A 23304-nucleotide genomic window follows, 5' to 3' on the forward strand; every position below is an offset into this window, starting at 1 on the left:
TGCATCATTTCAAATCCTGGCAGGGAGGAGGGACTAAAACAAATTGTAACAACTTCGCAGCTTACAGACAGCATATAGGAACTACATAACTCACAATGAATTGCACTGTGACGTTCTGTTCCCTATTGATATCACGTGTACAGGGAATTATGGGATTTCGAGGATGTGGGCTGAAGACTACTGTTACATTTTGAGTCTCAAAGTAGTCAAGCAGATCAGCAGAACAGGGGGGCAGGCTTGGGTAACTGTTCCAAACCATATTATTACATTAAAAATTATGAAATAGCTGCATATTTTTTAATTGAAGTACATTGCAAAGTTGCTTGAAATGATGTTTACTTTTCAAAGATCTTTTCAAAAGTTGTGTTTGGGTGGAGTTCCCAGTTAAGTATAGACAGGGTTGGACTGGGCCGCCGGGACACCGGGAAAAAAAACAGTGGGCCCTGGCGGCCCAGATCCAACCCTTGCCGGTGCTCCATCAGCCAACCGTTCCACCCCCGATGTGTTAAACGCTCAGGGGAGGAATTCGGGTGGGGGACCCTGCGGGGGGAAAGGGTGTAAGGGAGGCTCAGCAGGGGGTTGGGGGATGCGGGCTCAGTCCAACCCAGAGCAGAGGCTCTAATGCAGTGATCCTGAACCAGTGGTTGGCGGGTTGCTCACCAACCCCTTGGATGTTGCTCCCAGGTGTACTGCCAAACATTGCCTGCTGTAGGCTGCCAGCCCACACTGAGCTACCAAGTAACCAAACCCCACCTTACTGGTCAACCCTTAGAACCTCTTTTCATACTTGCGCTGCTCCCCAACGTTTTTAACATTTCAAAGTTGCTGACAGGTAGAAAAGGTTGGGAACCCCTGCTCTAACGGTTGCAGGTATTTGCCCCTGGTATTGCTACAAGTAGCAGAAAAGAATGATTTTCTGAGGAAATAGTGGAACCAGAAGCTATTGCTGTCAACTACCAGGGAAAACAAACTTTTTTTTATTATTTTTCCCTAACATAAGTATGAGTTTTTGTGAGCTGCTAACAGAGAAAACAATTCATTCGTTTTGGTCAAATATTAAGAGCCAAGGTAGCAGTGTTTTTTTGTTCCTTTTTCGTTCCCTGACAAAAGTAAAACTGTTGGCAAATAAAAAATAAACGTGGCTATCGCATGTTACTAGCAGGCTACACTCCTGCGCCTTCACTGTAGTAACTCCACACGCACCGCTCCCTCAGGCGTCACTGCGCTTATGGCCTGGTATTCGTGACGTCACTGAATCGCGACAAAGACTTGTGACGTCTGGATGAAGTGGCCGGCAGGAGCCGAGGAACTAGACATTTAAACAGCGATCCGAGAGTTCAAGTTATGTTATGAAAAGTACATGTGATTTGTCCATCTGTCTGACAAAGTTAGGCTAAGTATTTGGACTTGTTACACAGCACCTACTTTTGAACGGATGGGTCCCAAAGTGCTGCAGTCAAAGACTGAAGAAACCGCTGTGCGGGTAGTTGTCCGAGTTCGACCCTTACTCCCTAAGGAGGTTCTGCATGGACAGCAGCACTGTTTGTGGACGGAACCAGACCAAAGGAGGCTAACACTTGGAACAAACAGGCACTTTCAGTTCCAGGACATATTGGATGAGACTTGCAGCCAAGATGCAACATATAACGCCTGTGTACAGCCATTACTTGCGGCTTTCTTTCAAGGATTTAATGTCACTGTGTTTGCTTATGGGCAGACTGGCTCAGGAAAAACCTACACCATTGGCGAGGCAAGCATATGTAAGTAGTAATTCTGAATTTCGTATCTAAGAATAGGGTGGCATATTGTTAAACTGAGGTGGGAGATCTATGTAGTAGTAACATTGAGGTAGCAGGAATTATATATTACTTGTTGAGTCTTTTAGTTCTGAATATACAGCACAGAAGTACTATTGCAGTGGTTTACCAAAGATTTAAGCAAACCAGGCACATATGGGAGCAGTAAGAGTTTGTAATCTCATGTAGTGGATCTGTACCAGTAGCCGTTCTCCCTTAGCACAGCCGTATTCTGCAACACCGTAGTCGCTAAAAGAACAAAGATTATACGATTTTATTTAGAGTTTTTTGCTCAGCTTTGATTATTCAGACATGGTTATGGTTCTGCATGTGGCAGAATCCCATATGGAGTATTGAGATGTAAACAAAAATTAAAGATTTAGCACATCACTAATTTGTAGTAAAATTACTATATTATAGTACGGATACTTATACTGTGGGTTAGGACCCCCTCCCAAAAAAAAAAAATTGGTCAAGTGCGATGAAGGATGGATCACAACCACTGATGGTCTCATTGGTGACTTGATTTTTTAAGAAGATTTGCCTTACCTTTAGCCAGCCCTAGGCAGCTAGATTGGTTTCTGGATGGAGGAGCTGAAATTATAGCTTCTATCCTCCATGAGGATACCATAGAAAGGTAGAGAAAATTGCTAACAGACACTTTACATATCTAGTAAATGGTAGTGTATGACAAGAGCCTAGATAAAGTGCCTTCCGCTTTATTTATTAATTTTAGACTTCTTTTTACAGCACAGTACTTGCCTTCTGCTTTTATTGGCAACAAGCACCCTGAGTGTACATCTGTTTTCTCAGTATTAACTATTTAAGGCTTGGGTTATCTTTGATAACATCCCTAGCCCCGTAGAACCATCTGAATTTAGGGATAACGTAATTTAAGTTCAGTGTGAAAAATATTTTTCCCTGGCTGGCAGCAAGTAACAACTAACTGTTGCATATATGATGTGCAGTATAATGTTAAACACATAATAGGCTAAAAAGGATGGTTATTACAAAACCAGCACATGCAGTGGAAGCTTCATAAATGTATTTCCAACCCGCTGCTGTTGAACTCTTAGCATAAGTTGATAGGGTATGTTGGAAGTAAAAGCACCTACTTCTATAGGTGCTTCAGAAAGTCTGCAATCTGCTACAGGCAAAAACATCAGAGGGCTCCTTTTTGCATAGGGCGCTAAAAAGATGCAGTTTGCTGTGTTTTTTTTTTTACCCCAATGCAGCGTTTCCCCCAGAATACCTGCACAATTGTGGGTATCTCCTAAATACTTGTGCTTAACACACCAATGTTTATGCAAATTAGCAGTTTTTTTAGTATATCATGCAACTTGTGGCTTTATGTGATGTGACATCAATCAGAATTAATATCCAACTTGGTTGCTGCAAGTTGCACATACCTTTGTGAAAGGGATGCTGAGAGTAGAACTGAATTTTGTGTACTGCTGACATTTGCTTGTTCATGACCAAATTTTTTTTTCTTTTCCCATAGCTTCAATATCTGAGGATGAGCAGGGAATTATACCACGGTCTATGGCTGAAATTTTTAAGCTGATAGACGAAAATGACCTAATTGACTTTACCCTTCGGGTTTCATACCTGGAAGTATACAAAGAGGAGTTTAGAGATCTTCTTGAAGTGCACACTACAAGCAAAAGCATTCTAATACGAGAAGATGAAAAGGGAAATGTTGGTAAGTGCGATACACACAGGTTGTCCATTCCTGGTAAATGTATTAATAAACCAAAATATAACCTGTTGCCGTGTTCTTTCAGTGTTGTGTGGCATAAAGGAATGTGAAGTCGAGGGGCTGGATGAGGTGCTTAGCCTACTGGAAATGGGTAATGCCGCAAAACATACAGGAGCCACACATGTTAATGTACATTCTAGCCGTTCGCATACGGTCTTTACGGTCACAATGGAACAAAGAAGGTGTGTTGGTCGGGTTGCCAGAGTGGCTACTGATGAAGAAGAGACTCTCCCTGATATTGGCCAAGTTTTGTCTTCCAAGTTTCACTTTGTAGACCTTGCTGGGTCTGAAAGAGTTCTAAAAACAGGAAACACTGGTGAGCGGTTAAAAGAGAGTATTCAGATAAACTCTGGTCTGCTGGCGCTGGGTAATGTCATCAGTGCTTTGGGGGACCCAAAACGAAAAACCATGCACATTCCCTATAGGGATTCGAAAATAACAAGGTAGGTTCTAGAGGACTTTTTTAAAGTTATTTACATACAAACCTGCTTCTCAAAGAGACGTTATGATTTTTACTGCACCCTTATCATTTTGTAATACTAATTTGCTAAGTATAAGAACATTAGTCCCTTTAGAAGAATGTGCATAAAAAACTTTGACTGGGGGATGGTGGGGGGGGGAGGAGGGTGCGGGAATAATGAAGTTTTGAATGATGTACTATGTTAATAAATAGTGTACTGTTTTCTATTTTCATTTTTCGGAAATATAACAATTATTTGTCATTTAGTTCAGACTAGTATGCATTTCAGATTTACTACATGCAACGCAGGTCTTATTTATCTGCCATTTGTTATGCAGGATACTGAAGGACTCCTTAGGTGGCAATGCAAAGACTGTGATGATTGCATGTGTTAGTCCATCTGCATCTGACTTTGATGAAACTTTAAATACTCTAAATTATGCAAGCAGAGCCCAGAACATTAAGAACAAAGCTACTGTCAATTGTAAAAGAGATACAGATTGTGTGGAGGATTTGCATCTTCAGATCAAATCTCTGCAGCGTGCCCTTGAACAGAGATTGCGCTCAGAAACACGCATACTAAATCGTTCTGACCCTGCTAAGGCAGTAAACCAGCGGTCCATGGATAATCCAGTGTCCCAGGTTATAGTAGAATGTGCACACTACAGGACATGCACTGATGCAGCTTATTTACTCCTTATGGATCTCCTCTCTGATAATAACTTGGGCCCTGCTCAGGTGCTGCGGGCAAAGGAGTGGATGTGTTCAGTAGAAGAAGAGAGAAGTGATGTGTCATCTGCCTCAGGTCTTGATAGTGGGATTGAGAGCTCCACTGCTGAGGAAAAATTAAAGGAGCTAGGCAAAAGGCAGATAAAGGACAAGGTACGTCTAGAATCAGAATTATCAACATATCAGACTGCATCCAAAATGGTACTTTTAGCAGTAAACGTTTAGGAGATATCTTTAAAATGTTACATAGCATTATAATTGAAGGCAGACCAAACATATGAATGCATGAGGACAAATGGCCCTAACATTTTCCTTTTTTAAAATGAATGTGTGTGTGCTACATGTACTAATTGGTTACTGAGCAATGTCATTCTAATCTAACCTTTTTTGAAATTTACTTGGGAAAAATATGCTTTCCATCTCAATAAAATATTTGTGCTGTATTTTTGACCCATTGTACATACTTGTGTACATAAGAGGCATTTGTTTTGTCCACTGTACACTTCACTGGGTGTTAACACATTATCTGTTCTCAAATGAACGTCTGATGATTGGACAAGTGAAAGAGTATAAGGAGGCTTATGTAATAACATAGACAATAGTTTGTCTCATTCCAGCAACCCATAGCAGCCAACCAACAGCTTGGCTTTTATTATTTAGAAGAAGCAGGAGAAGGTAATCAGGTTGAAAATGGAACTAAAATGTTCTGAAAGCTTGCTTTGTACCACTTTTGTTATTTATTATTTCAAAAGGGTTACCCTGTAAGTAATTTTTTTAGAAGAACAAACACAGGTCCACTTAACTGATTGACTCCTAAAGGGCACATCAACCCCAAAAATAATGTTTTGCCTAATAAGAGAAAACATAATTCTAAGCAACTTTCCAATATCAATTTATTAATTTTTTTTAGTGCATTAAAAGTTATTTGTAAATGTAATTGCTATTGAAAGCAGCATTTGCTGAACTCCTGGTTGTTACTTTTTAAACAATGTTTCAACTGTCAGTCTCCTCCAGCAAGTCAAGTCTGTCAATCTTCTGCCTTGTGTTACATTGTTTCAACAGTCAGAGCCACCAGGGCAAAAAAATAAAAAAGGACAGGGAAACTGCTTTTAATAGCAATTATATATACAAATAACTCAAAAATCATTACACATTTGTAATAAATGTATATTGCAAAGCTGCTTAGAATTTTGTTTTCTTTTATTAGGAAAAAAAATCTATTTTGCATTGCCTTTTCCTTTGAAGCATGTCTCATACCAGTCTACTTGGGGGATTCAGAATTTCTAGGCCTTTTCTTTGGCCTATAGCAAATATAGATTTGTTTCCTCAGGCTGTTATAATGCCACATACATCTCATGCAATTCTGATAAAAAAAATCATTTTGATAGAAGCCATATCCAGCTGGTTTGCGTTAGAATTGTGTCATGTAATGCCCAGGATTGCCAAATTTGTTGCATGCCTCAAATTTGGTCCAACCGTGTCCATTCCATAATATATTATTAAATGCAATTCTTATCCAATTCTTGATGAGAATTAAAATGACATCAAGGAAACATGCCCTGGGTCATAAACTGTGCAACATATAAACCTTGTTACATATGATGGGATTTGTAAATTCTTCTGCATGTTTTAATGCACCAGTTAGTGGCATGCTATAAGATAAGCATTTATGATGCAAATTAGAGAAAATAAGGAAATGAGTTTGTTTAAAGGGAACCTCCACCAAAAAGTTTTTTGCATAATGAAAAAAATTACCATTTTAAGCAACTTTACAATATTCCTTTTTAAGCCATAATTACAAATGTAAGTTTACTGAAAGCCGTGTCTGACTCTACATTACAATAAAGATGCTTTGTTTTGTCTGAATTATAGTAAATAATCTTCTCCACAGTGTGAACAGAAAAATTGCTTATTGTTTTGGATTCTCTTGTGATTCTGTTGCATGTTAGGGTGTGCTAACCTTTGAAAAGGAATGTGAAATCGAGAAGGATAAACTCATCGAAAAACTTCAGCTCCAAATACAACGTCTCGAAGATGAGAACAGAGAATTTCTGTCTGCCCTTGAAGATGCAATGGAACAATATAAACTGCAGGTGCTATTTGTTTTTTGTGCCTTCCGAAATACTGATGACAATGTCAGAATGTCTGCATTTGTTGTTCCTAATGTAATAGCAAATGTATTAAATCTAGAAAAGTGCTGGTTATATACACCAAGTAGTCAGGTTACCAGAGTTAGGGATTTTGGTGATCTGTCCACGCATCGGCAATTGCACAAAGTTCTTGATATATACTGATCTAATTAAATAGCATCCAAATTAATTGTTTTAACATGAAAACCTGGTTTATGACCTCCATCAGCACATGTATGGGTTAACTGACCAACTTGCATTTTGATAGGGCCACACTTTGAAGTGTGTATGGCCCAGCTGCACAGTTGTTCATCATCATTTGGCCTCCCTTACTGCCTGTCATTGTGATATCTTGTAAATCAGTGCATATATGGCTGCTAAATATTGCTCTATCTGGCAACAATAAAAGCTCCGAGCCCCACAGTTTGGTATCTACTGAGCTAGAGGACTGCAGGCTGGACATTGCTGGACATAAATATCAAAATATACTTAATGTTAGTCTAAAAATTTCATGATATTAGATTTCTGGTCATGTGGCCCCTCTGAGACTGGATGCTTAGGTTAAATGCCCTCTCTGCTGTTTCTTAAAACTGGCTCTGTTTGTATAAACTGTTTTCCGTGTGTGTGCGTTGTTTCCTATAGACAATGTCTGGACATGATCCAGCTTGAAAAGCATAGTAATTACTTGCAGGCTAAAGCTGTAGGTAACAAGATGCTTTTTTGATAGAGTACAAAGTTGCAAGAACAACAGGATGAAATCATTAAACATCAAAATATCCTGGAGAGGTTAAGACCCGGTCTCTCTGCTTCAACCCTTTTGGAAGATGTACATGTGCTGCAGCTTGGAGGAAGGCCAAGTACAGCCCCAATAATTCAAATAAGACCACATGACTCCTTGGAACAAAAGAAATCTTCCTCATGGGAATTTTCAAAGTCCAAAAAGGTATGAGTTTTCGGCCCTTCAGATGACTAATTCTAACTTTATTCTTTACTTCTTGCCTAATTGCTTTTGTTTAATACAAAAAGCACTGACACAGAAGTGCCCTCATGCCAGCACAGTAGGACTGACATTTATGTTTTAAATATAACACTGTGTTTAAAAACACACACTGCCCAGCACCAGATGCATTGGCCACAGCAGGAATGCTAAGTGTGAAAAAAGGTAGTTCATCTTTTAAACGTTACATAATGGCTTTTATCAAATTTTTTTTTTTTTTGTACTGTGGCTTAAATAAGTTGTTTTATTTTGTCTCTTTGTCTCAGCAGCAGACTTAAGTCCCTTATCTAAACTGTTACAATTTAATAAATTTTTTGCTACATTTCTGAGCAGCAACTAATTGCAATGTTAGATTTAAGGCAAAGACACAGGGGGCGATTAGTCACTGCAACTTTTAATTAAGCCAGTCGCAGCGACTACCGTATTTTTCGGACCATAAGACGCACCGGACCATAAGACGCACCAATTTTTTGGGAAGGGAAATGAAGAAAAAAAGATTCTGAAACAAAGTGTCCTAAAATATTTTATGTGCATTAAAACCCAACCTGTACCAGCAGCACCCAACATATTGCCCCCCACCTGTACCAGCAGCACCCAACATATTTCACCCACCTGTACCAGCAGCACCCAACATATTTCACCCAACATATTGCCCCCATCTGTACCAGCATATAGCCTACCGATATACTTTAAAAAAATGTTTTTACTTGCCCGTGTGGTCTCCGCAGGGCCCTCCTCTATTTACCGGCGCTTAGCTCTGGCGCATGCACAATGACGCGCATGCGTATGGGCATGCGCACAGCGCCATAGCTAAGCGCCGGCAAATAGAGGAGGGCCCTGCGGAGACCACATGGGCAAGTAAAAAAATTTTTTTAAAGTATATCGGTAGGCTATATTCGGACCATAAGACGCAGGGACTTTTTCCCCCCACTTCTGGGGGAAAAAAAGTGCGTCTTATGGTCCGAAAAATACGGTAATCGCAGGGGCAGGGTGGGCAGCGGGAAAGTTATGGCAGTGGGGAGCGGCAACTGAGGATCAAGTCTGGGTCAGAGGGGCCCACTGGGGTTTTTCCACAGTGTCCCGCTGGCCAAGTCTGACCCTGGGTGGGGTTTTATTGCCACCTTTTTCCCCTATGCATTGTCAGTGTGTAATTATTGTGTGTTTGTGCTCAGAGCAGATTTCCAGCAGCTGCATTTCCTCTTTATCTAAAGAGTTTACTAAGAGTTTTCAAACTGGCACACAGAATCTGGTGTCTAGCTTAGAAGAAGCAGATACAGTACTGCAGAGACGGTTTAGTGAAGATTCAAATGAATCAGCAGAAGAAGATGATAAAGATCAATGTAAAGGGCAGCAAGGAAAGCCTCCCAGGTAACCAAGAGTTCAGCATAGAAGCAGATTGTCTTTTCTTTTTATAAAAGGGTATGCATACGACTTTTCTTTATTTTTCCTAATGTAGACGTGAAAGAATAACTAAACCAGGATCAAATCGTTCCCATTATAAGCCACAGAGCAGAATCTCTGAGAGCGAGGGAGAGAAATCTACATCGACACTCCTCAATATAAATTCATGTAAGTGTTAAAAATAAAATTGCATAGTATGTAGTCCAGCAGAGCTATTAAGGATCCCTAGCCTGGCCAATAAGTGTCTCCTTTATGTGACAACGTTTTATTATAACCCAGCATGTAATCAGTTCTGTCAAGGGAAAATCCTGTTAAAAAAGAGCATATGTTGCCTTTTTTTCCCCATGATAAACCATCTGGAGCAGTGCTGTCCAACTTCTGTGGTACCGAGGGCCGGCATTTTTCTGGCCTACATGATGGAAGGCCGATAATGGAAGCCAGTTTTGACCACTCCCCTTGTTAAACTGCACCCACTTCAAGCCACACCCATGTTATCACAAGAGCTTTTAAGACCATACCCACATGAATGGTTGTAGGACATCAAACACCCAAATAGTTGGTGCTCACTGCAGGGATATCACCCTTCATTTATATGTGAAAGAAGTTTATTATGTCATATTAAGACACACCCTTAAATCAATATGCCTCCTCCTCCCCTGTGGATAGCACAGCAACCCACAGCACATAATTACACCATAGGGACACACCATACACACCATATGCTAACATACGCCAGGGGCAGCATAGTGAAGGCAGAATATGACACACACAGGCAGCATAGGGCAGGCAGAGTATGGCACACACAGGCAGCATAGGGCAGGCAGAGTATGGCACACATAGGCAGCATAGGGCAGGCAGAGTATGGCACACACAGGCAGCGTAGGGCAGGCAGCACTTTCTGTCAGAGGTGTGAACAGTGTGGGCGCTTACAGTCTGAGCCTAAATTGTGAACAATGCAGGGAGTGCAGGGCAGGGTGTCAATACAGGGGACTACAGGTGTGAATAATACATGGGTTTACAGTCTGAATTTGAGGTGTGAACAATTCAGGGGGCCAGTTAATCTCAGTACTGATACGATTTAAATTATACACAAAGGTAAGTGGTCACAGCAGCCAGACAGGTGGGGGGGGCCATGGGCTGCCTGTTGGACAGCACTGATTTGGAGGATCAAGCGAGGGGGAATGGGAGTTTTACTGTTGCCACAAGTGGTATTGTGGTTAATTTTAACCCACACTTTTGAACTATCCTCAGTAATCACATGCTTTGAACAAGCTTTGCAATCACTGGGGGTGCCAAGTTGTTATACAACCCACCTAAGCAATGTTTGGTGCTTACTTCTATTTTGTTCCAGTGTCCCAGGCATCCCCTGTGCTTATTAAAACTGGTTGCATTCACAGTACAGAAAACATTAAAGAACAGGGGATTCCTGGGACACGGAACAAAATTGAAGAGCTCACAGGAAAAGTACCCTAGACTAGTGCATTTTTTGAAGAAGAAGAGCACTGTCCTTTGGAAGGTGGCAAGCAAAGCGAATCACTGGTGCTGAGCCCAACATTTTCTGCCCCAATGATTCTACCTTTCCTTCTCATCAGAACTTGTATTTAATCATTCTTAAAATTCCCTGAATAACCTTTAATTGTTAGACTTAATTTTATGCTCCAAGCACTTTCCCAGAGTGCCCAGAATGTACCCAGAGAAAGCCAAATCTTAGGAAATGATTCAAAGTGGAGACTGCGTCAAGCTCAACAAAAGATCCGGGAACTAGCTATCAACATCCGCATGAAAGAAGAGCTCATTAAAGAGCTTGTTAAAACCGGTAAGGTGCTTTCCCAGCTGGCGCTTATCAGCCAGCTAATTTTCTTAGCATTTTCATGTTTTTGACTGGTTACAGATAGCTGCTTTTTAGCAAAATCTACTGTTTTCACAATTATCCAGAATGATGCTGATTAGTGTTTTCTGGTATTTTTATGGGGGATAGTTGCGAGGATGTGCAAAATGCCACTTGAAATAACCTAGGATGGTAAAAACTATACATTGGTTTGGTGTTCACATTTTTGCATATAAAAAATATTTTCCTAATAATCCTTTTTGACTGAAAAAGCCACTTTGAGTGAGTGAGTGAAATGTTTTCAAGAATATTTAAAGTCCAGTTGCTATAAACTTATCTCTACTACTTACTGTATGTCTTAACCTAGGTGAATGAAATCTTCATAGACATATCTTCATAGACATATTTTACTGTTACTAATATTACTAGTCAAGATATCCAGTGTTGCTTTGGAGCTGAGCTTATCTCTAATACTGAAAATGATTGCACATATGTGGTAAAAGCACCTCCACCAAAAGATTACATGGATCAGCAGAAAAATAAAATGGTTAGGGAGAAAAGGCAAAAAAGCAGAACTAGCTGCAAAGTGTCTGTTTTATTTACACAACATGTTTTGAGTACTTCTGCCCTTTGTCAAGTGTAACACCGAGTGCATCAAATACCACATTTAAAAAAGAAAACAGGACGTGTATTCCCCTTAACAGGACAGTACTTAATGCTATACCGTCTGTATTTTTCTGGTGTTGTAAGTACTTCTCTGATACTATGGAATGGCTCAATCTCATTGGTTAGATAGGTGGGGTATTTCAGGCATGATATTAATAGAACTGTTTGTTAGTATAAGCATATAATATTACAGGAATATGTTCTGTTTTTTTTTGTTTTTTTTACAGGAAAGGAAGCTCAAGCCATGAATAAACAATACTGCCTTAAGATTTCTGAGCTAGAGAATGAAGCTGAACAGATCAGAGCAGAAGTCAGCGAAAGTCAAAGGCAATTACTGGAACTGGAGGGAAAAGCGTCGCGTGATCCAGCTGAAAAGTGCAAGTTGCAGGAATACCGAAAAAAGATAGCTGCTGCGGAGAGCAAAGTGCAGGTTTGTTTTATTAGAAGCAAAGAGTTCTCTGGTTTATGGGTCTCATGTACTGATCCCATACTCACTTCTGTTTTGGGATTTTAGCCCTTTGCTGTTTGAGTAATTTTTGTGTCTAAAACAACATTTGCTATCTTTTTGGTAGTCTAGCCTACAGTATTCTTCTTGCCGTGGGGTTTCTTTTGCATGTTGCAGTGCTGATAGAAATGGCTACATGCCACAATTATGCTAATATGCAACTGCGCATAACTTGTGCAGTCCGGTGCACAGTGTAGGGGGATAGGCAACTCTCTAATAACTTGAACAAAACAAACTGACTGGCATACAGGACTCTAGTGTGGGGATCTCCCCTGTGTTTATCTCATCATATAAAACATTTTGGGAGTGGTTCCCTTCAGGTATACCTGATGAAGGGGCCCACCCCTGCAGTGTTGTATTTGACAGATTAAATGCAGGGGAGATCCTGCTTTGTAGAGTCCTATGTGCCAGTCATTTTGGTTTGTATGTGCCACACATGTCTTATGGTGCACAGAGTTGTTTAAGGTTTACAGTAATACGTTGTACCTAGACACTCAAACACATTAATAAAAGTGAGAAGCAGGGCAGATAGAGTTTTTGATGGAGAGTGTTCCATGCCCAAGTTGGAAAAAGTTACAAGACCATCTCTAAAGAGTTTGAAATCCACCAATTATCAGTATGATAGATTGTGTACAAATAGAGGAAATTCAAGACTGTTGTTACCCTACCCAGAACAGGTTGACCATAAAAGATAACTCCAGCTGCAAGGCGTCTAATAATCAGAGAGGTTACAAAGGAACCCTTGGTGACTTCTAAGCAACTGAAGGCCTGTCTCACATTGTTGAATATTGATGATCATGAGTCCACCATCAGGAATACACTGAACAGCTATGGTGTGTATGACAGGGTAGCAAGGAGAATATCTCGCCCGTGAAACATGGTGGGGGGAAGTGTTTGGGTTTGGGTTTGGGCCTGTTTTGTTGCATCTGGGCCTGGATGGGTTGCCATCACGGATGGAACAATGAATTCTGAACTATACCAGAGAATTCTAAAGGAAAATCTGTCTGTGAACTGAATCTCAAGAGACATACAGCACACAAGTTGTTCTACCAAAGAATGTTTAAAAAAGAAAGTAAATGTTCTGGAATGGCCAAGTCAAAGTCCTGACCTTAATCCAATTAAAATGTGGAAAGACCTAAAGCAAGCTGTTCATGTGAGGAGACCGACCAACATTCAAGAGCTGAAGTTGTTCTATGTGGATAATGGATAAAATTCCATGTACAGGACTTATCAACAGTTTAGTTGCAGTTATTGCTGCACAAGGGGATCACACCAAATACTGAGAGCACCATTCACTTACTTTTGCCACACGCAGATATTTTATTGGATCAGTTCAATAAATACATGCCTAAATCTAATAATAATAATTTGTTTTGCCGGTTTTTCTTCATCTACTTTTTGGACATGTTTGAAAATCAGATGATTTTAGGTCACATTCATTTAAAAATGTAGAAAATTTTAAAGGATTCACAAACTTTCAAGCACCACTGTATAATAACTGTAACTTTGGATATTAGAGAGCGGTTATAATAGTCAGGAGTAACAGTCCAGTTCAGTTTCTACAGTAAAGAATTATACAGTCAGCTCATTTCCCTTGCAATTTCCTTTTCCAGTGTAATTGGACTAGTTCTGCTTTCCTAAACATTTACTGGGAAAAGGAACGTGTTAACTTACAAATAAAGCTGGCCATTCACACACCGATAATATCGTACGAAACCTTGTTTCGTACGATATTCGGTGCGTGTATGGCAAGTCGGCGAGTCGACCGATATCGCAGGAGGCTGCTGATATTGGTCGACTACGCCGATCGGGCAGGTTAAAAGATTTTGAGCAAAATCTGTTGTCGGGGCTGAATCGGCAGAAGGAGGTAGAAATCCTATTGTTTCTACCTCCTTATCTGCCGTTTCAGCCCTGAACGTTAGTGGCGGATTTGACGATCACCACATGTGTGGCCACCTTTAGGTATCATTTTCTGTTTTCCAATCTTAATTACATTATATATTTTCCGTTAAGTCAATGGCAAGTTGTCTTGTGTGGTGTTTAGTTTTTTTGTTTTTTTTTTAACTTTCGCAAGTTCCAATCGTGAGCTGTCGCTTTCAGGTTCTGAATGAGAAGAAGCAGGCTACAGAGAAGTTAGTGTCACTTTCTGCACAGAGTGAAAGGAGAATCGAAGAACTGGAAAAAAACATACAGCAAATGAAACAGCAGCAGTGTCAGTTGCAGAGGAAACTGAAAGAGGAGACAGAACAGAAACGTCGTCTAGAGAGTGAAATGCAGAAAAGAAGTCATAGAGTGAAGGTGTGTATATCTAGCTTGGGCCATACTATAGAAATGCAGAAAAGAAGACACAGAGTAAAGGTGGGTATATCTAGCTTGGTCCGTACTATAGAAATGCAGAAAAGAAGTCCGAGATTAAATGTGGGATATCTCGCTTGGGCTATACTATATGTGTACAGTATATGTATGTATGTATCTCTTGCATAATGAAGGATCATTACTTAAGTTCTGCCGAAAGAAATTCCTCATAGCACTGAAAAATAATACACCCCACAAGTAAAATCTACAAGGAAAATCTTAAGGATACTGCCACACAGGACTGATTTTCAGCCTGCGGATAAAACGCAGGCCAGGAATCCGCCTTTATGCTATCAGCATCCCTCGCCTCTGCCTGCACCGAGAGCCAACACATCAGCCCAGGTGCAGGCACATGCAGCAGACTTTAGTGCCAAAAAGCAGTATGGATTTCAGCAACTAAAACCACGTGTCTACACTTGGCTTGACTGAGTTGCTCAGGGTGCAGTCACAAAAGAAGTTTGATGACAGTGGAGAATTAGCCCTCATGTGGCATTAGCCTAATGTGTCAGTAGCCTCTCATTATCACTTACTCAATCCTCTTTATATTTGTCTGTTGTAGCTTTTTTGATCAATACATCTGGGCTTTTTAAACACTGGTGCCTTTCCTTGCCTTGACAAAAGCACCTGTAGTGATTAGCACAGTATTTCATTTCAGGAACTTGAGCTCAAACACGAACAGCAGCAAAAGGTATTAAGGATCAAAACAGAGGAAATAGCGGCGTTTCAAAGAAAAAGACGGAGTGGAAGTAATGGATCAGTTATCAGCCTGGAGCAGCAGCAAGTATGTCTGTTTGATTCTTATAAATGCTCTTTGTAGCTCTGATAAGAAAATGAGGCTAGCCATGATGTGATATGTGGCTATAATTCATTTCTGTCAGGATAATGGAAACACTGGTTGTTATTTTTATTTGTTGACAAAATCAGTTGTTTTATGTAGCTGAAAATTATTCCACATATCACTTGCATATTTAATCCTATTAATAAGCATTTTAGTAGATAAGTTAGATTATTTTACATTGAGAACTCAAACGTTCATGGCTAACAACATGGTTTAGTAGTGGAACATAGTTTATTAATTAACAGCTCAAACATCTTTTGTGACAGCTCAAACATCTTTTGATGTTTCCAATATTTTTTTGCCCTTTGGAACAATTCATTCCTGACATAGAAAGATATTGTCCACAAACATTTGTGTGCCATGAGTCTAAAAGGTAAAAGCTACTTTAGAAGGAAATTGGTGGGATAACATGTTGATGGTTTGCTAATAGCATCCCATGTAAAATAAGCACTTTGATTTGAATACATAAATACGTTTTTGGTATGTTAAAACTTTAATGATAATGGGTAATGGTATAAATAATCTACTACCCTTGTTGATCTTAAGGTGTATAGAAAGTCAAAAAGTTTTAAAACAAAAATACATTCTGCATTTTCAGTGTACACCCATAAAGGGTAACATGCATCTAAAAAAAGTTTGGCAGATATAAGCAAATGCTTAAAATGTGTCAGTGAGAATGTGTTTATTTTTGACATTCCATCATCTTTAAAGAAGAACTAAACCCTAAAAATAAATATGGCTAGACATGCCATATTTTATGTAATGAACTTATTGAACCAGCCTAAAGGTTCAACATCTCTATAGTAGTAAGGAGGGGTGACCATACTCAACACTTCTGTTAAAAGTGTCACTCACATGCTCGGTGCACTCTGAGCAGCTGTTGAGAAGCTTAGCTTAGGGGTCGTTGGAAATTATCATGCAAAGAAAATTATGTTTGTCATATAAGCTGATCCTAACAGGCTGATTATTAAAGGAGAAGGAAAGTAATTTTGGCATTTTACTGCCAATAGATTTGCCACATTAGTGCAACCTAGAATGCTATTCTTATTCAGCAAAAGCTTAACTGTACCCGAGTAAAGAACCCTAGAACATTTTCCCAAAAAGGAGACAAGAAATCCTGTGTTTTTTTTTATAGAGGACTCAGTGCAGCGTTTCTGTGGGTGTTTATGGTTGTATTTACATAGACTTTTGTAATAAAGCTTACTGAGTTTTTACTTTTCCTTTTTCTTTAAAGTCTGATACTAATAGCACTGGTTTCAGAGTTGCCATGCAGTAATCATGTGTGTTATTTACTAATCAGGCTTATATTATGACATTTATATCCTATATATAGAGTATATTGTGAGTGGGTCCCTAAGCTCAGTAAGTGACAGCAGCACAGAGCATGTGCAGGAAATCAGCAAAAAAAAGGATGGGGTGCTACTAGGCTACTTTAGGGACACAGATCTTCCCTGCTAAAGGCCTGTGGTTGCCTTGGGCTGGTACAGAAGCACAAAACATAATGTACAACATTTCTAGCCTATATCTTTAGTTAAGCTTTAGTTCTCCATTGAAGGGTTCTTTCAGTAAATAACTATTATTCTGTATAGTAAAATGTGATTCACCTTTCCAGCATAGATTAATTTTAAATTTCAGTAGTTTAAAATAGTCCTCAAACAGTATCTGTCTGGCTGTTGACATTTTTGCACTCATGGCTCTAATTCTGATATACTTCTTGCTCCCAACAACTAAGGGCTGTAGGACATCTTGCGTATTTTTCTGAAATATGTCAGCCCAGTGCTGCAAGTGCTGCCTATAAACATGCACTGGAGAGCATTCTTGGGCTAATAACAACCATACCTGGTGCCTTCAAGTGGTACCCATTACAGCCAGTGGGAGGCAGCAGGGGCAGTTTCAGGCACTTTGCCCCTGGTGGAGGAAACATTGTGTGTTGTCAGTTTAAGACTTTGTTTCATTATGCTGTTTTCCATGTTGTCTGCTGTTAGAAAATTGAAGAGCAGAAGAAATGGCTAGACAGCGAGATTGATAAAGTGCTTGAGCAGCGCCGTTCCTTGAATGAGCTGGAAGAAGAACTTCATAAAAGAGAAGGCATTTTGTTAAAAAAAGAGGCACTTCAACAGGAAAAGAATGACTTAGAGATCAAAAGACTTCGTTCCAGTCAGGTGAGATGCCTTTTAAGTCTGCCTGAGGAAACTAAAGTGAGTTGGTTTTTCAGCTGAAGGGACTAGATACAATACATAAATCTTGTGAGTGTAATGTTTTTTAAAAAAAATATATTTCTTCTCACTCACACTTCCAGTTTACTGTTTATTGTACTGTCATCCTGCCTGTGACTATACCTGAACAAGCACTGTCAGGTCAAAACATAACTTCATAGTTTTACCTGGAGGTAAACTTCTAACTTGAAAAATTTGTCTGTGTCACAGGGTGATCTTTGTCTCCAGCTGATGTTTTATGAAGTTTTTTTTAATCCCAGGCCTTAAGTAACGATATTGTCAGAGTGTCTAGCCGCATTGAGGATTTAGAGAAGGAGCTGTCTGAGAAGAATGGCCAGCTTCGTCAGGGCAGCGCCCACGACCAGCAACGTATACGAGATGAGATCAACAATCTGAGACAGGAGAAGGACCTGTTGTTAAAACAGAGGGTAGACATTGATGACAAGCTGAGACAAGGAAACCTTCTCTCTGCAGAGGTGACTATTGTCTCTTCATGAAAATGATTGTTTAAAAGATTTGTATTGCTTCAGTTAAGCCTGACACTGGCCTGCACCTTTTGAATTTGCTTGTATTCTCTGGTTCTGTGAAGAACCTTATAAAATCATATATATAAGGCATTGCATCCACATGTCATCGCTACCAGATGTAAAGAATGTTTGCATTTTATATTTATGTTACGTGTTATTTTTTTCCCCCAGGAAGAAAGAATACTGTTCCAGCTAGATGAAGCAATTGAAGCCTTGGATGCTGCAATAGAGTACAAAAATGAGTCCATTACTCGTAGGCAGCGGGTTTTGAGAGCATCTGCCAGTCTGCTGTCCCAGTGTGAAATGAACTTGATGGCAAAGCTCAGCTATCTCTCCTCCTCAGAGACAAGAGCACTCCTTTGCAAGTATTTTGACAAGGTAGAGATCAGCTTATTCTCCTAGCACTTTACCCAGCCCTATTTGAACTAGCAGTTCATTGATTAAAGGGACAGAAAGTGTTAGGATCTGGCCTAACACTTTCGGGAACCTCCTGTTCATGGAATGCAGCTTCTCCAGGCAGATTATGCTTTTGCCTTCTTGCCTTAGTTACCTGATCCAGCTGCAAGTAATTTCCTAATTACATGGCTTTTTTAACATGCCCCTTCCTATTCTGGCTGGAAACTTAAACTAAACTACTTGGTCTAAGCCAGTCAACATTACCCTTGGACCCTGCATCTGTTAACCTGCATTTTAAGTCAACATTATCCTGGGAATGCTGTTGGAGTTTCCAAGTATCCTGTCCTCCTCCTGTGAGTGTTTTCCTGACCCCTGCTGATTTTTCTGGTATGATTCTTGGCCTGTTTATGGACTTTGTTTTTCCCTAAATTCTTGCTTGCATCTGAACTTTTCTTCAGCCTGCATTTTTGGCTCACCTTTGTTTATTTTTATTTCAAATCGCTTATTAAAGCCTTATTTTCACTGCAGTTCATTCTTGTTTTTGAGTAAAGCACTAAACATGCTCTCATTTAGTTACCTACCTCATATCACAGCTTGTACTAAAGAGGTGATTAATCCTGATAGCAATCCTGACAGAAAGTAAGCACAGGTAAAAAAAACAAAACCCTAGGATGACTGGTGATAAATTTGGAAGACCACTTTGCGATTCCTGCCATAGACTTACTTCTATCTAGATACTGTATATCAGGGATCCCCAACCTTTCTTACGCATGAGCCACAGCCAAATGTAAAAAGACTTGGAGAGCAACACAAGCATCAAAAGTTCATGAAGGTGCCAAATAAGGGCTAAGATTGGCTATTAGGTAGCCTCTATGCTTACAGGAGGCTTTATTTGGTAGTAAATCTTGTATTCAACCAAAACTTGCCACCAAGTCAGGAATTCAAATATAACTACCTGGTTTGGGGGCACTGGGAAAAACATCCAAGGGGTTGGTGAGCAACATGTTGCCTCCAAGCCACTGGTTGGGGTCACTGCTCTATATTTTTAGAAGGCAGTTGGTTAGTAAGGCAATTAATGCTACTGTTTGTGCTACCCCTATGCATTCAGAGGGTGTAGAGTATGGCATTTTTTTATGCAGTCTGTTTATTATAATTTATATTTATGTAATATAATTCTTTAGGTTGTAACATTGCGGGAGGAGGAGCACAAGCTGCAGATTGCATTCTCAGAATTAGAAATGAAGCTAGAAGAACAGCAAAGGCAGGTCTACTGGCTAGAGGTGGCTCTAGAACGGCAGAGGCTTGAGATGGATCGCCAGCTCACTTTGCAACAGAAGGAACACGAAAGAAACATGCAGCTTATCCTAAAGCAATTTCAAGGTTTGATCTTTTACTACTTTAATGTTATATAGCATTATATTGCTTTAATACCCACTCAATGGTAGATTTACTCACATGGAACAGCTCACATATACAAAAACTGTAGTATAAATAAAAAGCTTTTTAAAAAATGATTTTAATGTGATTAATAGAAAAGTATAGGAGTAGGTGTAGGAGATGTCCTACCGGTTGATGAAGTGTCCAGTGTGACATATGGGCATATTTATAAAAATGCCACGTAGAATTAAGGCAGTTCTGAAGGCGAAAGGGGGTCAAACACCGTATTAGTATGGTGTTCCTAATCCTTTTGGTGTGTGTATTTTAGATTCAGCACACAAGAGATTTTGCCACTGAACATGGATATGAATTTCCTGTCTTCTTGTGATCTGTTTCAGGCCAAATGGGTGAAGGATTGGCTGGAAGCAAGAGGCAATATGAAGCCAGAATACAAATGCTTGAAAAGGAGTTATGTTGGTATATGCAGGCTCATCAAGAACTAAGCCAAAGACTAATTAAAGTATCTATTCCTAAACAGAATGCTCCTGGACAGCAAGTAAATGGTAAGACAGCTACACTTAAAGACCTGTTCTGCAGTGAGTGTTTCCAGTACACTGAGCAAATCTTGTTATATTGACACCCTTTGTCTTTCTGAGTGGCTCTAGGTGATGGAAGAAGTCTCACCACAGCTGAAAAACAGACCACTGAAATCCATTCTGCCACTGTGAATTTAAACAACCCTGTTTTTGGTACAGACAAAAACATACAGCCGAGAGAGGACTTTTTGTATGCACCTTTACCACCCACTTGGAGACGTTCTTCGCTTCCTACTGAAGAGCAACATGGCCTTGAGGAACTCAGAAATCGAGAGACTGTCTTAGAAAATAGTAAATTAGTGCAACCAGCAGAAGCCCTTTGCCAGAGAAATCTTTCCTATCTTCCTAAATCTCGAAGAGAGCTGCGCAGATGTAATGTGAACACTGTCCCCGTAATTTCTAATTTGGAGATGATAGATGTTAGAAAAAATCCATTGTAGAAAGGTTCGGATAAAAATATTTAATGCACTTGTTTTCCCAAGGCTACTGGAAATCAGTATATTTACATGTTCTATTTGGAGTGCCGTTTTACATACCTTTTAGGGTTATAGCAGACAGGACATTTTGTCACCTACACTTAATTTCCTCCAGTGCGGGTGACAACATCCAATGTTACATGCCTAACCAGGACAATGAAATTGTTGGTGGTAAAGCACATGGTAGTACCTTGAATTTTCCTCACAAGACAACTTTGGGCTACTACCCAATGCATATGTTTAACTACTGGAATTTTACATGAATCCTGTAGGCATATAATGTTGGATGTTTTGTTGCCCACTCTAGAGTTATTAAGCACAGGTGACAACTTCACATCTGCCATCAGCCTCAGGGCTCTTGCCCATGAGTTGGTTCTTTCTGTGTTCCCTTAAGGTGGAACTAATGTGTTCCACTGCAAGGGAATGCAGAAGTAAACGTAGCCTCTTCTTTTCAATCACTTTGTACTCACACTGCACAGGAAAGATTTAAACGCAGGTGGAATGCAACTTGCTACTTTCCACCTGTCTTTGGCACTTCTGTGCGGCACTGTGAGTACTATATAATTAAAAAGAAGGTGCATTTCACCTGCATACGGCACTGCCCTGCGGCACTGCGAGTACAAAGTGATTGAAAAGAAGGTGCATTTCACCATCATACGGCACTGCCCTGCGGCACTGTGAGTACAAAGTGATTGAAAAGAAGGTGCATTTCACCATCATACGGCACTGCCCTGCGGCACTGTGAGTACAAAGTGATTGAAAAGAAGGTGCATTTCACCATCATACGGCACTGCCCTGCGGCACTGCGAGTACAAAGTGATTGAAAAGAAGGTGCATTTCACCATCATACGGCACTGCCCTGCGGCACTGTGAGTACAAAGTGATTGAAAAGAAGGTGCATTTCACCTGCGTACGGAGCTGCCCTGCGGCACTGTGAGTACAAAGTGATTGAAAAGAAGGTGCATTTCACTTGCATATGGAGCTGCCCTATGGCCCTGTGAGTACAAAGTAAATGAAGAAAGTGCTGTGTTCATGTGTGCTGTTGAGGTTGAACGCATGAATGCTCCATCACAAGGGCACACAGGAACAACCACTCATGTGTAAGAGCCCTAAGACATAAAAATGACACAATGGGGCTTCTGTACAAAAGATCTTCTAATATTTGCTAGCTATTTCACTTAGCTGTTCCAAAAGCTGTTGATGTTTAATGTCAATAGGGGGGTGACCTACAACATGTAGAACGTTTGTTTACTAGCCCTTCACACAGGCTTAAAGGATTAAAAACAAATACTCAAATGAAGTATCAATATAACCAAACTAATTTTTTAAAACATTTTTTTTTCTTGATGTGTTGCAAAATAAAGTGATACTTTTTCCTGTCACTCACAATGTTGTGGTGCCGACTTACACTTGTGGCCACTCACCCATTGCTTTAATTAAATGGCAACTTGTATGAATAATATAAACATGAGAACCAAAGCCCAGCTTGATTAAATATGTCTTGGAGTTATTTTCAAGTTTTAAGGAGACAGTGCTCCATTTTAAATACATCAGCAAAATAAATCTGTTAACAAAAACATAAGTGTTAAAATGTATTAACCTCTGAAATTCATGCACCACCAATACATTTAACATGGGACACCTGCATGCAAAGGGGGGCCTGACCTCTCCAGCATAGATAGATTATAAACTGGGTTTTCCAGTATTTTATGCCATTTTATCTTGTTTGTCCCCTTTAAATGTTAAAATGCTTAAAAACATAAAATGTTTCACAAAAAGTAAAACTTTTTGTGGTTTATGCCAATTCTACAGTAAAATCAGCTTCACTGTATATTGCGCTGAGGACAAACGTGCCCTTGTAGCTTGCCTTATGTTTTTTATAATTAGGTTTTTGTGTATGAGGGTGACCATCCCCGCTAACAGTGCCTTTTTTGTAGTTCCAGTGTATTTGAACCCGAATTTCAGTACAGAGTTGTTCTGCATGTTTAAATTGTAGTTAACACTAAGCATGTGTATTTACTATTACCAGTTTGCATGTTACTGGGCAGGCATTGTGCTTAATGATAAATGTTAGTGTATCTGGCATTTAAAGGCAATGTTTATAGAGCAGTTTACATGTACAGGTTGAATTGTTACTGTGTAAATATTTTGGTTTTTTTTTACATCAAAAGTATTGCAATTTTCTATATGGTTTTTATGGAATAAAGATATTTTATTATAGTTTTCAATGTGTTTTGAGGTTTCAATTTTTAC

At 39.8% G+C, this 23304-nt stretch overlaps 1 protein-coding gene across 6 annotated transcripts; it reads left to right on the top strand.

Annotated features, from left to right (window-relative positions):
* Positions 1-902: 902 nt before the first annotated feature.
* kif7 (kinesin family member 7) lies at positions 903-23279 on the top strand. Of its 6 annotated transcripts, none has more exons than XR_004222051.1 (19): positions 905-1760; positions 3298-3498; positions 3581-3998; positions 4354-4897; positions 6694-6837; positions 7601-7816; positions 9048-9238; positions 9327-9439; positions 10935-11087; positions 11993-12195; positions 14371-14568; positions 15281-15406; positions 17449-17625; positions 17940-18155; positions 18378-18584; positions 19784-19982; positions 20378-20542; positions 20636-21818; positions 21947-23279. XR_004222051.1 is itself a non-coding variant. In XM_031899227.1 (18 exons), the coding sequence occupies exons 1-18, from the start codon at positions 1436-1438 to the stop codon at positions 21013-21015; spliced, it is 4110 nt and encodes a 1369-aa protein (XP_031755087.1). In that variant the 5' UTR covers positions 903-1435; the 3' UTR covers positions 21016-23279. The 6 variants fall into 6 exon arrangements, 4 of the variants coding, with proteins under 4 accessions (XP_031755087.1, XP_031755084.1, XP_031755085.1 ...); XR_004222052.1 differs by having other exon boundaries at positions 20636-21754; XM_031899227.1 differs by having other exon boundaries at positions 903-1760; positions 9114-9238; positions 20636-23279.
* Positions 23280-23304: the final 25 nt, after the last annotated feature.

This window comes from Xenopus tropicalis, chromosome 3 (assembly GCF_000004195.4).
Source record: "Xenopus tropicalis strain Nigerian chromosome 3, UCB_Xtro_10.0, whole genome shotgun sequence".
Lineage (NCBI taxonomy): Eukaryota > Metazoa > Chordata > Amphibia > Anura > Pipidae > Xenopus > Xenopus tropicalis.

Coding starts and splice junctions, on each gene's coding strand:
- kif7 (XM_031899224.1), top strand. CDS start 1,436: ATGGGTCCCAAAGTGCTGCAGTCAAAGACTGAAGAAACCGCTGTGCGG. Junction 15,407..17,448: donor TCAGCCTGGAGCAGCAGCAA/GTATGTCTGTTT, acceptor GTCTGCTGTTAG/AAAATTGAAGAGCAGAAGAA. Junction 17,626..17,939: donor AAAGACTTCGTTCCAGTCAG/GTGAGATGCCTT, acceptor TTTTAATCCCAG/GCCTTAAGTAACGATATTGT.